This window comes from Rutidosis leptorrhynchoides, chromosome 9 (assembly GCF_046630445.1).
Source record: "Rutidosis leptorrhynchoides isolate AG116_Rl617_1_P2 chromosome 9, CSIRO_AGI_Rlap_v1, whole genome shotgun sequence".
NCBI lineage: Eukaryota > Viridiplantae > Streptophyta > Magnoliopsida > Asterales > Asteraceae > Rutidosis > Rutidosis leptorrhynchoides.
In genome coordinates, this window is record NC_092341.1 from 355,460,624 (window position 1) to 355,475,757 (window position 15,134).

Here is a 15,134-nt window from a genome sequence, read left to right on the forward strand (position 1 = left end):
TCATGCGGTATTTTTACCCGTATTATACACAGCTTCTAGAAGTATTTACTATTGGTATATACCAATAGAAATCTGTAATTATTTGTGTAATATGTCATCCATGACCTAATCAATTTAATATGTCATCCATGACTTAATACATTTTAACTTATCTTAGATATTTTCAATAAAAACCAAATTTTCAAGCCTATAAATAAGCACCATTTCTAACTCATTTTTACACATTCATTTTCCAAATTTTACTTCCAATTTTCACACACACTTGCAAGAACTCTCTCAAGTTTTGTTCTACTACTTCTTTCCAGCAACTTTACATTCTAAACTTGAGATAAAAACTCTACTTCAACTCTTGTTCAATTCATATGTTTATAGCTATCTATATAAGAGTTTATAAACTAGAACATAGTTTAGTTGATTCTAAACTTGTTTGAAGAACTAATCTAATCTTTCTAACTTAACTCTAATAACACTTATTTATATGTATTATGATGTTATATTAAGTTAATATAAGAACTTATAACTTGTACATATGAAGAACACCTTGAAACTTAACATATACCGTTTAATCTCCATTCGGTAAAAAGCGGGCTGTTTTGGGTTGGGAATTAAAAACCTATCTTAGACTTTGAGTTCGAGGATAAGACTTTGGAAATATGTTAATTTATGTAAATAAGACTTCCAATATTTTTTTTCATGATTTTAGACAAAGTGAAAGTATTTTATCAAAAATCATATATTGGGTGGGTGCCGGGATTCTTCCAAATCTGTCCACCGGCACAAAAAGAGGGTAAAACTCTGAATATTAATACATGGGCTGAACTTTTCAAATTGTTTTTGAAAAATTAACTTCTTAAGGAATCCATAGCAATTTGATTCACTTTAAACGGAGTTGTAATTTATATTTGGCGAGCAAAACAAAATCTGCTAAAATTAACGTTGTATGGACGAAATTTATATTGTAAAAACTATATTAACCATATCCTTGCTAACTTTTCTTATATCCTATATATATTTGGACATGTTATCATTAGTATAACAAAATATTATAATCTTAGTTAATTCCGAGATTGTATATATATATATAATAATCTTGGTACATTCCATGACAATAAGTATACAATACGTTTTGATAAATTCTAAGACAATAAGTATACAATACGTTTTGATAAATTCTAAGACAATACATATACAATACGTCTCTGGGTTGATGCAAAGACAATACGTATACAATACGTCGTGGGGGTAATTCTAAGATTATATATATACCGATTATTGGACTGTTGAACATTTCAGACTATTTTGGACTACTAACAAAGGACTACTAACATAAAAATATTAAAAATTAATATATAAGTATTCTATGAACTTGTTTTATTTTATTCACATGTCGTATTATTATCTGAAACATTATTATTGTTATAGGTTCGTGAATCCAAGAACGACGGCCATATTTTTAATAAGCTGAAAACTTATTATTAATATACTTTTACTACCGTGAGTATATAGTCCCATTTTTAAACTCTAAAAATATTTTGGGATGAGAATACATGCATTTTATATTTTACGCTATGGACACAAGTACTTAAAATATATTCTACGTTGAGTTGTACCACCTTGCATATCTTCCCTAATAGCTTGATAACTAATATTTACATGTTGTAAGAACATGTAAGCGCGAATCCTATTGATAGATCTATCGGGTTTGACAACCCCAACTGGGCTAGTTTCTCTAGTATCGTAAACAGTTGCATAGTACTTCGTTTTTACTACACTTGGTACAGTGTAGGGAGATTTCATAATTTAGGGAATATGCTACATTTATGGTTAAGTATGATTACCGAAGCGCTCAACAACTTATAGAATACTTTTATACACTTGCGAGTGTACATATATTTATAACTATGAAATCTTGTGGTCTATATTTATATCGATGCTAAACTTATATATCTCACCAACCTTTGTGTTGACTGTTTAAGCATGTTTATTCTCAGATCTTTAAGAAAGTCTTCCGCTGTTGCATTATCTGAGCAAGCTGTGCATGGAGTCTCATGCTTTTGTTTAAATGAAGTGTTGCATTCAATAAAACCTTTGTCATGTATTATATTCGACAGTTATGTCATGTGTGTAGTATTTGGTAACTGATGTATCATGGGGATTATTTCTTAAATAATCGTCCACTTGTTTAAAACATGCATTATGTATAATAATGGTGTGCTTTTTATGAAATGAATGCAATATTTTTTTAAAACGTATCATATAGAGGTCAAATACCTCGCTATGGGACCAATGAATAACGTACTGCATTTATAGTAATATGGACGGGTCGTTTCAGCTTGCCCTTCAGTCTGCTACAGAAGGTACTATGACCTACCATGCAACTAAAGGTAAAGTGTTGAAAACAGAGTGGAAGACCTTTGCTGCTCACCCTGTTTAGTGTTTGGAACAGACTTTAGTAAGATACCTTCATCTTATTTCTGAACGTATTGATTATGGGATTGAAGATTCAGATACTAAGGCGATTAAGATATTGAAGGAAGGTTTGCCAGAGAAGTGGGATACGATAATAGACCAAATTCAGACTAAGTCTACGACCTCATCTCGTCCGTTAACTCTGTCTACTCTCACTTCCAAACTTATGGAAAAGGAAGTCGAATTAGAAGCTAAAAGAAGACCTCTTGAAACACCACAAACATCCTACTTTATATAAAGCTCCTGAAATTATCTTCAAGTCATGCTCCATTGCAGACTGCTTTTATTTCATGTAACGCATCACATAATTCTCCATAGCAGGTTCAACCAACAAGTCAGACTATAGACTCAACACCATCAAGTCAAACTATAGACTCAACACAGTAGGTTTAACCAACTGTACCGAAGACAGACAACATCAGGAAAAGGCCTCTTGAGCTTATTCAAGAAGACATGGCATTGGCTGCTTTAGTCGTGAATTCTTATAATAATATGATAAGTCAGATTCTTAATGGTCACCTGAAGAATGAGGATTACGAACAAATTGATGAAGATGAGCTCGAAAGGATGGATATCTTATGAGCTATGAATAGTGTGGTTAAAAAGGCTGAAAGTACTTGAAAATGACAGGTCACAAGAATTTGAGTGTTTCCAAAAACACCAACTATACCCCATAAAATAAAAAAATGCTCATTATAAAAGTAAGTAAAGATATACATATTTTCCGCGAAAGAAATATCTAGTGAACCTCCTTACTCACAAGTAACTTCACCGGCATCCAAAACGACAGTTACACAAAAACCACCGCTTTCAACCGCCACCGCCACCGCCACCGACGCGATGATAATCAAACTTCCAGAAGCATCTATAACTTCCTCTTACTATCACTACTCATCTTCTGCTAAAACCTCTCCGTTTCAATTGAAATCAATATCAATTAACTATCAACGAATACCTAAATTTACGTGCTGTATCGATAATGGAGATGCTTCTACTAATTCTCGTTTGCAGAATAATAAAAGTAAGCAGTTACATCAAACTCTGAAATTGTTTATTTCTATTTTAGTATCCGGCCCGTATCAAATTATATCTAGATATCTCTGGTATCAAAATTTCATTTATTGCTTTTGTATGGTCATCGGTGGCTATTATCTAATTTTGTGTAAAAGTCTGATACATTTTCATAAAATTAAATAAAAAATAGTATTGATTTGATTTTGTTTTTGTAAGTCATCCTCTTTTTTATTATAATGAGCTATTGAGCTGCCGAATAAGTTCTTATAAGTATGCATGTTGTTAATGTGTTAGATATAAATATGCTGTGTTCATTAAACATTTATTGTTAATGTGTTACATATAAGGTTGTGAAGAGGTGATCATGACGTTTGTTTGAGAAAATTGCAGGGCCGTTGAGTTTGACGGGTATTACTGGTTCGTTAAAGGATGGAGCTGGAACTCGAGTGGCTTACCAGGCATGAGAATATTGTATACTGTGTGGTTTGTTTTAGCTTCATGATAATGTCATTAACAAATTGGTTAACAGTAAATAAAATTATAAATAATGTATTCCTGTTATATGAATTGAGCTCTGTTTTGAAGGGTGTTAGCGGGGCGTACAGTGAATCGGCTGCAGAGAAAGCATATCCAAACTGTGAAACTGTCCCCTGTGAGCAGTTTGATATCGCCTTTCAGGTGAGACCATATTTTCAGACGCTCTTCTTTTGTCTAAGATTTTGATTTGAAAAAAAATCCAAATTGACACATGTATATGAATATGAATCAAAATTCCCACCTTTTAAGCATCAGTGATCCTCATTTAGTTTCCTTGATACAGGCGGTTGAGAACTGGATTGCAGACAAGGCAGTTTTGCCTATTGAAAATTCTCTGGGAGGTAGCATCCACAGAAACTATGACCTTTTACTTCGTCACAAGTTACATATTGTTGGAGAGGTGCAACTTTCTGTCAGACACTGTTTGTTGGCCAATCATGGTGTTAAAATTGAAGATCTGACAAGGGTTATTAGTCATCCACAAGTACGTTTCACATGTTCACTTTTTCTAATTTTAGCTTAATAACTGATATAGATATGCAATGAATATTTGCAGGCACTTGCACAATGTGAGCAAAGATTGACTGGGCTAAGAGTGGCTAGGGAAGCTGTTGATGATACAGCTGGTGCTGCACAGGTAACTGATACATCACATTTGGAGGTGACAAAATGAGCGGTTGGGCGGGTTGGGAACTTCTTAAACGATATGTTATTACCTTTTTTCAGTGCTGATTATGCACTTTTCAGTTTGTTTCTCTGCATAAACTTAAAGACACAGGTGCAGTTGCTAGTATAAATGCTGCCAGGATATATGATTTGAATGTTCTAGCTGAAGATATACAGGTTCTAATTGCATACTGTGATATGAAATACTTTCACACAGATCATTTGTTTAGATTTGTTATGGTTTTAATGTTTGTAGGATGATTCAGACAATATCACTCGCTTTCTAATGCTGGCAAGAGATCCAGTTATGGCAGGCACTGGTAGACCCTTTAAAGTGAGTGATTTTTTCAACCATACTATACAAATAAGACATCATTTTCTAATAGCAGAGTTATTTAATATTTGTCTTTAATTATATACAGACAAGCATAGTTTTTTCACTAGATGAGGGTCCTGGTATGCTTTCCATGGCGCTTGCTGTGTTTTCAATGAGAAATATCAATCTGACAAAGGTAATATTCAATGGGGGATGATTCTCACACACTGTTTTTTGATACTCACACACCCTTTTACCCTATTATTAGGGAGGAGTTCAAGTAAATTGGTGTGTGAGGATCAAAAAACAGTGTGTGAGAATCATCCCCCATATTCAATCTATACTGCATTTTAGTGCTGGCAGAGTGGTGGGTCGAGTTAGGGGTCAAAACGGCCATTTATATGGTCAAAACCTGCAACATATTTTGAATTGATGTGATAGACATGGCTACAAATACTTTGACTTCCCCCTAAAAGACAATTTTAGTGGCTACAAACAATGCTTTATTATAATAATAGTTATAGTGATTTATTCTTTTAGATATAGTGTGTTAGAACTTAGAAGTTTGTATACGTTAAATTGGTACTTTGGGCGACTGTAAGCCATTTGACCCATTTCCCTTAAAGCTAAATTTTCCAATTTACTCACTTGTATCTTTATAGATAAAAGATAACCCAAATTGACCCATTCATAAGTAATGGGTTAAGATGGTAACTCTGCTATATACTGTATAAATAATGTTGAAGTTCAGTTTTGCACCTGATGTAAGACCGTTTGCTTTACCACTCTTATCATCTTTGTTTGTTTTCATGTGATTAGATTGAAAGTCGTCCTCAGCGGAAACGTCCTCTTTTACAGCCTATTGGAAACCCTGATGGTTCAAAGTAAGTTTAATACAACATCTTGAGGGGAGACCATGAAAACATTTTTTATTAATGCCGAAAGTCAAAGTCTAAACAAGTTATCTACATGAAACTAAATGCTAATCTAAACATATTAAGAAAAAAATAAAGGGCAAATTATCCAAAAAAAAAAGAAATGAACTATCGGCCTCTTTTAGATTCTTGAAAGCAACTATCACAATGAGTATAATTGAAATCAACTTTCAATTTTGTCGCAGTTCTAGTAATATTGTACATACATGTCACACTTTTCCTGAATTTTGAGGTAACATTTTACATTTTTACTAGAATTATGACAATTGAAAGTTGGTTTCTATTATTGATTATTTCTAAGAGTTGCTTTCTAGAGTCTAAAATCAGTCAATACTTCGTTTCTATTTTATTAGATCATTTCCCCAAAAATAAAGGGAGGAAATGGTCCGGTCTGGCTGGTTGGGTAACAGGTCTTGACTCTTGACCATATATTTGATATTTATAGAACTCAACATAGCTGTGATTTTCTTTATGTGATGCTAATAGGGCAAGTTATTTGTGAATTGAATCTACAGGCATTTCGATTACCTCTTCTATTGTGATTTCGAAGCCTCTACTGCTGACCACAATGCCCAAAACGCTCTTAGACATTTAAAGGTGATAGTAAACCTTTCTCTTGTCGACTTTTAAAACCACTAACACAAAGATCATTTATATTCTGGCAGGAGTTCGCAACATTTTTGAGAGTTTTGGGGAGCTATCCCATGGACATCAACTTGTACTAAAAAGTTTGGAGTAATGCGGTCAACCTATTGACTGTCCTATTTAGGAAGCCACTTGATAAACATCGATTCAGATGACTTTCATACACTGTAGAAACCAGCCCGAATAGTTATGAGGGTGATATCTGATCAACTGCTAGTGAAATCCATGCCTTGTTTTTGTGGTGAAGTTTCTTTAGTTACTTGGCGAAAGAGGGTTTTGTTTTGCCAAATAGTTCAACTTTAAACTATTGAAGATAGGATATGTATAGTTTTAATAATAGAAGTTTTGTTGTTTCAGCACATTTTTGTAGGTTTTTGTTTTGGCAATATATTAATTTACATAAACTTATCGATCCTTTTCAGATTTACTTCATAAAATATCAGACAGTGATAGCTTATCTTTTACTCAACATTGATAATTAACAAGTATTGGTTTAGCCCCCGTTGTGGCGGCGCCCTAAAAAAAATAACAAAAAAAAAGTTAAAAAAAACCACTACCAAGACTCGAACCTGAGACCGTCAGGTAGCAATAAGATGCACCAAACCACCCGAGACACTTTTGATAACTTTTGATATATGATTAGAAATGATATTTATCTATTCGAACATGTCCTTGCATAAAATGATCAGTTTTCAAACCCCCGACTACCCATTTAACAGACATGCGCTTAACTACTCCAAAAATGCTTTTATGTTATAATTAGCGCATTATTTATTTATTATGTAAAAAATTCGAATTTATTGAGGTAAAATATTGTGATGAATAGTAAATGACATGTTTTTTTTTTCCCGGCGAAAATATATATATATATATATATATATATATATATATATATATATATATATATATATATATATATATATATATATATATATATATATATAAAGATCTTAAAGATCCGGTGGAACACACAAACGACAATGATTGAAATTGAAAGGGCTCGCTCATATCGTCCTACACACAGGACGAGTACAATGATTGAAAGAGAGCGATCACATTGAAAATGTAAAGACATTACAAACGTATAACCACCAAACCTCAATCTAAATACAACATAAAACCCGGCTCGTATCTAACCCCGCAAATACCACTACTCAAAAGCCGCACACAAATATGAACGCCAGACACTCCAGCAGCACCTAACCCGAGGCCTGCAAATCAAAGTAAACTCCCGTACCCGAAAAACCTCTAATAAACTCCGAAATCAGAGAACCACAGGCCCATCGAATAAGATCAAATCCCCGTTCGAGTAGCAGAAAGGACCCCGAGAGAAACACTCCAAAATACATCAATTTTCCGAGGTCAACTAAGTCAACACACGTCGGCAACGACACCGAATCCACCCGAACAGACTCGGCTAGGGGAAAAGTATGAACATATCAGTGTAGCGACAACCAAACAGTACTAAACGCGAAATCAAACCAATAGAAGCCAAGCCATCTTCACCGACTTTTCGAAGGATTTACAAATCCGTGGACCCCAGAAACCAGCTCCCGCCGGCAACCGCAAAGAGTCACCAACAAAAACTAACTCGCGGATTCCAGCACTCGCGGGCCACCGATAGCCTCCTAAAGCCGCCTACAGCCAGAAAGCAACCTGAATTTCTTTCTGTCGCCGGCAACCTCAAGAAGCCGTCAGGCGGCCTACAAACACTAACCAGCCACTATACGTTAGCCAAAAGCAACCACCGAGGACCGGCAAAGGTTGTTAGCGAGGCGAGGCCGCCGGCAACCACCACCACCTCGTTAATCGCCGTCAGTAGCATACGGCAGCAGGTCAGTCGTCGGAAACCTCCGGAAACCACCGGAATCCACCGGAGTCCACCGGATTTCAACAAATACACACCAATCGACGACCAAACAACCACAATCGACCAACAACCTTTGATAATATTAGTAATAGTAATTGATTACCATCAAAATTGCTTAATCAACATCATGATTTACATTACATTACATGCAATAATATATGAACATGATAAAGCAACTCCTTGCAATGCCGACACCCAACACGATAAATGTGACCATAAAAATATTTGGTAAACAACATTTAAAACTGAAACTTTTAACAAGTTTTTCTCTCTTTTCTAATCATTCAAACTTTAGTGGCCAAATTATAAAATTTAAAAACTTTTGTAAGCTATACATACAGTTTCACACTTTCACAGCTATACATGTATCGTTAGAAATCACTCAGTCACAACATTACTGATAATGAACACAACATCAAAATCCTTAAACCCGACTCAAATCAGCGAAACCCTAATCAAGATCCTTTCAACAAACACCATTTCCACCTCTCTAATATCTTCAATATCCGAATTCACCTCACATTTGACCCCTGCAATCATCCACTCAGTAATTTCATCCAAAACCCTAAAATCAAACCCTCAAACGCTACTAAATTTCTTCAAATTCACCCAAATTAACACCCCCAATTTCACCAATGGATCCCCAGTCACACTCCATTCATTCTTCATTGTTCTCCAAACACTTTTTGCCCATAACAAGTGGTCTGATGCCAAAAACCTTCTCGTCAATTTCATTGCGGCCGACGCTCGCCGCCATCTCCTCCGTACCATTGTTCGTCCGCCACGTGACGTTGTTCGACCGTCGAAAGCGCTTTATGATACAGCCATTGGTGCATATGTTCAAATGGGGTACCCTCATTTAGGTATGATTGTGTTTAGAAGGATGAAAAGGTTGAAACTTTGCCCTAAGTTAATTACTTGTAATACATTGATTAATTCATTAGTTAAGCAATCGAATTCGCGTTCCATTTTGTATTGTAGAGAAGTTGTTAATGATGCTATTAGACTTGGGGTTGTTCCTAATGTGAATATGTACAATATCTTGATTAATGGTTATTGTTTAGAGAATAAGTTTAGTGATGCTAAGGATTTAATGAATAAAATGAGGGAATCCAATATATTGCCTGATAATGTAACTTATAATACTTTGTTAAACGCGTTATGCAAGAAGGGTCTGTTAATCGAGGTTAGGGAATTGTTGTTAGATATGAAGAATCAAGGGCTGATTCCAAATCGACATACTTATAATACTTTAGTTCATGGTTATTGTCAAAGGAAAGGGTGTTTAACCGAGGCTGCTCAAATATTAGATTTAATGACACAAAATAACTACTTGCCTGATATTTGGACTTACAACACGTTAATTAGTGGACTTTGTGATGAGGGAAAGATTGAAGAAGCTATTAGAGTAAAAAATGATATGGAGGAAATGAAAGTGTTGCCTGATGTGATTACTTATAATACGTTGATTGATGGTTGTTTTAAGTGGAAAGATAGTTCTGAGGCGATAAAGTTGCTTGATTTGATGAGTGAAAGCGGAGTGGAAAAAAACGAGGTTACATATAATATATTGATCAAGTGGTATTGTAAAGAAGGTGATATGGATAAAGCTAGTGAAACTATGAACCATATGCAAGCTAGTGGATTTTTTCCTGATAGTGTAACTTATAATACTTTGATTAACGGTTATTCTAAATCGGGTAATTTACGAGAAGCGTTGAATGTTATGAAAGAAATGAATGGGAGAGGTTTAAAAATGGATACGATTACCGTTAATACCGTTCTTCACGCGTTGTGTCTCGAAAAGAAAATGGATGAAGCATATGAGTTACTCAAAGATGCTAAAAGACGAGGTTATATTGTTGATGAGGTAAGTTATGGAACTTTAATAGTTGGGTACTTTAAAAATGAAAATGTGGATAAGGCTTTAAAACTTTGGGATGAAATGGAGGAAAACGAGATCGTTCCTAGTGTTATCACATATAACTCGATCATTACCGGGCTCTGCAAGGTTGGTAAAACCGATAAAGCAATTGAGAAATTGAACGAGCTTCTTGAAAATGGGTTGTCACCAGACGAAACGACGTATAATATGATTATTCTTGGGTATTGTTGGGATGGAGATGTTGAAAAAGCTTTTGATTTTCATAATGATAAGGTTAAGAACGGTTTTAAACCCGACGTTTATACGTGTAATATTCTTCTTCACGGGCTTTGTAGTAAAGGGTTGGTGGAAAAAGCGTTGAATCTTTTTAATACATGGTTAACGAACGAAAAAACGGTAGATGCGGTAACGTATAACACATTGATATCGTGTTTGTGTAAAGATGGAAGATTTGAGGATGCGGAGAATCTTGTTAATGAAATGAAGAAAAAGAATTTAGGTCCGGATAAGTATACATATAACACATTGGTATCAGTTTTAGGTACGCTTAGTGATGCGGGGAAGCATATAGAGGCGGAAAAATTGACGTCGAAGATGGTTGAGTGGGGGGGTTTATATGATGAAGTAGGCCCGCGTGATGATGTGGAATTGGGTACGAGTTCGATTGCATATTCGGATGATATTGATAAGCTTTGTAGTGAAGGAAAGTATCGAGATGCGATGCGTGTTTTTGGAGAGGTGTTGGAAACGGGTGCGGTTTTGAAGAAGTCAACTTGTATCAGTTTGATGTGTGCGTTTGTTAAGAGAGATATAAGACCAAATACTGTTTGATTGCAGAACTTAAAGAAGGTATGCTGTAAATAAATATGTACTCTCTATTCTGTTTTTTAGCAGTTGAAATATTTTTTTAATTATAAATTTCAGTAGCAAGTAGTAGATATGAGTTGATCTTTCATATTCTTAACAGATTCTTGAAAAATTGTGATGAAAATCAATTATTTAATGTGAGCTCTGTTCTTGTTTCATTCTTATTGCTGAATGTAGTACGTGTCCTTTAAATTCTTATGAAAATTGCACATAATAAGAATGAAATATTGTCAGTCGGGACCTTGTATGGACTCATCGTCAAGTCAGAGACTAGTCATTGACTAGTCGAATGTTGACCATCTTTGACTTTAATTGTTTCTGACCTACTTTGGCCGATTTTAATCGAATAAATGCAACTATGGACTAATAAATCTGACTTTTGATAACTTTGACCGGAGTAATTTGCTAAGTCGGCCTAGTTTGACTTTTACAACCATATGATTCTGATAGCTGACTTATAAATTCAACAATTTCACAAAAGTTTGTTTCTATTCTGTGCAATATGGCCTTATTTTTATCGTGTTTTTCAGTTTTTTTTTTATGTATTTCTTATTATAGTTATAATATAATATAATATAATATAATATAATATAATATAATATAATATAATATAATATAATATAATATAATATAATGTGATATGATAATGATATTTGGCCATGACAACTCCTTGTTCTGCATTCATACAGAAATACTTGTACAACGTTGAGTAGCTTTTTTTTTTTTTTTATTCCCACATACATAAGTGAAACCATATCCCATAAATGTACTATTGCTAAGTTTATTGGGATATTTATTTCAAACTTAGTCTCTCTGTTTATTTCATTTTCATACCCTTTATAGATCTATCTCAAAGTATTTTCTCAGATCAAAACCCATATCCATCTTCAGACAATACTTTTTACAACTTCCACCGTAAGTTTTTTGCAGGTGCACTCAAAGACCTTTTGCCGCCAGACGATGCTAGATTCGAGAACAAATTTCGCTTCTTGGTTAGCCCATCACCAGATTTTGTTTTCAAACTGCCTTTTTTTCCTGACCCTAATGGACTCGGAGCAGGTTTCGATATCAACGACTTGGTTGAAACCTTGTGGTTATGGCTCGTTTGTGAGGAAACAATTCGCTTATTGTTTGCGGTTTCTGTTTCCCATGGTCTAATCGCATTCCATCGTTCTGACCAATTCCATTCCCAATCATCAAAAACTGTTGAATTTGCAGATTTTTGTCTGTTCCTCCATGTTTGCTGTTGAAATAAACATCAATCTTTAGGAAATGTTTACATGTATGTTAGTGTATAAATTATGGTTTTTTTTTACTGTTAAAATGTGTACCTGACGAACAAATGCGTAAGCTAATGCCTTTTCTCTTCTTTCAGCGGTATCCTTCTTGTTTCGTAATCTGGCTTCTAATTGTTCCTTAGATATAGGACTTAGATCAAAGTCTCTTTCCTGTTTATAAACGAGTCAAAAGTAACAATTTTTATTCAAGAACCGATAAAAAGACGAGCTGGGGTTAAAAATTTCTTTTGACACTTTGTTTGATTTTGAACTGATAGCGCTTTCGTGGCTTAAAGTTGTGATCTTTTTTTTTGCAGTAGTATTTTTAATGGTTTTCAATGGCATTAATTGTACGAACTCTAACCTTGTCAAAAGTAACAATTTTTATTCAAGAATCCATAAAAAGACGAGCTGGGGATAAAAACGTCTTTCTACACTTTGTTTGATTTTGAACTGATAGCGCTTTCGTGACTTAAAGTCGTGATCTTTTTTTTTCAGGAGTATTTTTGATGGTTTTTTAAGGTGTTAATTGTATGAACGCTAACCTTTTCGAAAGTTTTTTCACGCTTTTGTTGTAGCTGTCGTTGGAGAGCTTCGTTGACTTCAGCCATTCGAATCTTTCTGTTACGAACCTGAGACTGCACTCGGGACATTGTTTGAATGGTCATTAAGGTAGATGTCGTTTGACGTTTGACTGCTTGACCTTTTATCCACAAACGCAATCTTCTTTGTGCTCTCATTGTCCGGACAACCCTTCTTGCCTGAAAAGGAAAGCACTTTATAAATTGGAAGGATCTAGAGATAGCAATCTCTGCCCATTTGTGTATGTATTGGTCGATATAGATTATGCTTTATCACAAACGGGTCATATGAAAAGAATAGTTGAAAATGTATCAATGTTATATAAAAGATAATTACCTGGTACCCACGATACGCTGACTGAATTTTGATAGCACTGATTTCCTCCTTCGATTTACCTATGAAACGAGGGTTTGATGTAATGTAATTGACCTCGACAGGTGCGGGTGATGTTGTATCTACATCCATGGGAACCGCGTATGAGACTGGATCCACATCTTTGATCTGCTCGGTTTCGGGGTATTTGAACTCTATCTCCTCTTTGGGATAATAGTTTTGTGTAGGGTTAGCCAATGTAGCTTGTGTTTGATATTGCCATGTTTTTTTGGGATTTGATTTTGATTTATGGGATCTCTGTTACAATCCAAGTTGTAAATAAAAGGAATTTCATCAATCAATCAAAATCAAATTTGTATGAAAAAAGAACTGAAACACAATTTATGAAAAATGAAAGAAACATACCTTGTTTTTCTTGAATTTGGTACAAGAAGGGGTAACAGCTTTCTTCACTGCTGAAAACCAACTCTTCTTTCCCATTTTTTTCCTCAATTGATCTTCAGAAAATGTAAGTAGAAATTAGTGGAATTGTAATTGTAAATTGTATAAAAAACATTAATGTGTTTCAATATGCTAAAGGTTAAAAATTTATTGGATGGTCCGAAAACAAATGTTAAACAAAACCTACAAGAAATACACATGCACATAAAATAAAGTTTTGTTAACGCATGCTCTTGATGAATCCGTAATTTTCTTAAATATCAAAATTTGTAATGAACACACGCATATAAAAATATATATATATTAAAGGTTGTTGTAATTAAATTATTGTAATAGTACCTGCAACAACCACCAAGAAGATTCAAACCTTGTCTTGTTCTTCCTTTCAATTAATTAAATAAAATTAATTGAAAGGAAGTGATCGAAAAGGAAAACCGTGTTGTTGCGAAAGAATTTGAGATGTGATCAAGAGATCTTGAAAAGATTGTGGGTTGAAGGGGTATGGAAATGGTGGAATATGGTATGGAACAAGATGAAGAAATAGCATGAACAAAGCCTATTTTTGGAGTCGAAAAAGGTGGTGGTATCGACAACATACATTTCCATTATTGGAATCACCATATTGATCGCATATTTTGAAGCCTTACATTACATTTCTTAATTACTCCTTATAATAATAATAATAACTTAATAATATATGATATATGATACCATGCATTTAAAATCAATTTATTTATTGTTAGAAAAAATGCTAATTATAACTCAAATGTTTATAGTTAGAGTTAACACATGTAACTTAACAAGGACGAGGTCAGCTGCGCACTGAAGGCTGCCCTTTGACGAGTACATAAAACATTTTGTAATACATAACTACTCCGTATATGTTTTCAATAAAAAAATATTAACATTAAAGAACCTAATAATCTAAAAGACAGCAATTTGTTTCAATTTTTTTTTATTTTTTTATTTTGAAAAGCCAAGAAAATTTTTATTAAATATAAAGAATATTACAAGAGTGAGAGCCAGAAGCTGGACCCCCAATATACAGGTTCGAAGCAATGAAACAGATTATACAAACTATAAGCTGGAGACTAATTACAAAAAGGAGAATTACTCGGGAAATTCTGGTATACAAGAAAAGATGTTCCTATTTTTGGATAACCCATATTGACAGCGACAACTTGAAATACAAGTTGAGGTAGAAATCGAGATGCAGTGCTGAAACAACACAACGACAAAGCGTCCGACTTTACCTCACTTAGCCGCCGATTCAAAAGGATAATCCGGAGTAGAAGCA

General features: G+C 34.4%; 3 protein-coding genes across 5 annotated transcripts; 2 read left to right on the forward strand and 1 right to left on the reverse strand.

Moving 5' to 3' along the window:
• The first annotated feature begins 3,292 nt into the window (after positions 1-3,292).
• On the forward strand, positions 3,293-6,963 carry LOC139865616 (arogenate dehydratase 2-like). Of its 3 annotated transcripts, none has more exons than XM_071853687.1 (11): positions 3,293-3,490; positions 3,874-3,941; positions 4,069-4,161; positions 4,304-4,504; positions 4,577-4,657; positions 4,768-4,863; positions 4,943-5,020; positions 5,109-5,198; positions 5,822-5,886; positions 6,453-6,534; positions 6,603-6,963. In XM_071853687.1, the coding sequence occupies exons 1-11, from the start codon at positions 3,310-3,312 to the stop codon at positions 6,660-6,662; spliced, it is 1,095 nt and encodes a 364-aa protein (XP_071709788.1). In that variant the 5' UTR covers positions 3,293-3,309; the 3' UTR covers positions 6,663-6,963. The 3 variants fall into 3 exon arrangements, with proteins under 3 accessions (XP_071709788.1, XP_071709789.1, XP_071709790.1); XM_071853688.1 differs by having other exon boundaries at positions 3,352-3,490; positions 3,874-3,966; XM_071853689.1 differs by having other exon boundaries at positions 3,352-3,490; positions 3,874-3,954.
• Positions 6,964-8,855: 1,892 nt separating this feature from the next.
• Positions 8,856-12,547, forward strand: LOC139869222 (uncharacterized). The gene is made up of 2 exons (XM_071857541.1): positions 8,856-11,186; positions 12,135-12,547. The coding sequence occupies exon 1, from the start codon at positions 8,856-8,858 to the stop codon at positions 11,166-11,168; it is 2,313 nt and encodes a 770-aa protein (XP_071713642.1). The 3' UTR covers positions 11,169-11,186; positions 12,135-12,547.
• LOC139865966 (protein IQ-DOMAIN 3-like) lies at positions 11,889-14,320 on the reverse strand. The gene is made up of 6 exons (XM_071854084.1): positions 14,177-14,320; positions 13,802-13,893; positions 13,400-13,693; positions 13,027-13,242; positions 12,536-12,652; positions 11,889-12,447 (listed from the first exon to the last, which is right to left on the reverse strand). Exons 2-6 carry the CDS (start codon positions 13,874-13,876, stop codon positions 12,106-12,108), a joined length of 1,044 nt encoding a protein of 347 aa, XP_071710185.1. The 5' UTR covers positions 13,877-13,893; positions 14,177-14,320; the 3' UTR covers positions 11,889-12,105.
• Positions 14,321-15,134: the final 814 nt, after the last annotated feature.

What these genes read in the sequence shown, in the direction of transcription:
- LOC139865616 (XM_071853687.1), top strand. Translation starts at nt 3,310, where the DNA reads ATGATAATCAAACTTCCAGAAGCATCTATAACTTCCTCTTACTATCAC. An exon ending in TCGTTTGCAGAATAATAAAA is followed by an intron (nt 3,491 to 3,873) that starts GTAAGCAGTTAC and finishes AGAAAATTGCAG; the next exon opens with GGCCGTTGAGTTTGACGGGT. An exon ending in GGAAACCCTGATGGTTCAAA is followed by an intron (nt 5,887 to 6,452) that starts GTAAGTTTAATA and finishes TTGAATCTACAG; the next exon opens with GCATTTCGATTACCTCTTCT.
- LOC139865966 (XM_071854084.1), bottom strand. Translation starts at nt 13,876, where the DNA reads ATGGGAAAGAAGAGTTGGTTTTCAGCAGTGAAGAAAGCTGTTACCCCT. An exon ending in GTGAAAAAACTTTCGAAAAG is followed by an intron (nt 12,653 to 13,026) that starts GTTAGCGTTCAT and finishes GTTTATAAACAG; the next exon opens with GAAAGAGACTTTGATCTAAG. An exon ending in CTTACGCATTTGTTCGTCAG is followed by an intron (nt 12,448 to 12,535) that starts GTACACATTTTA and finishes TTATTTCAACAG; the next exon opens with CAAACATGGAGGAACAGACA.
- LOC139869222 (XM_071857541.1), top strand. Translation starts at nt 8,856, where the DNA reads ATGAACACAACATCAAAATCCTTAAACCCGACTCAAATCAGCGAAACC.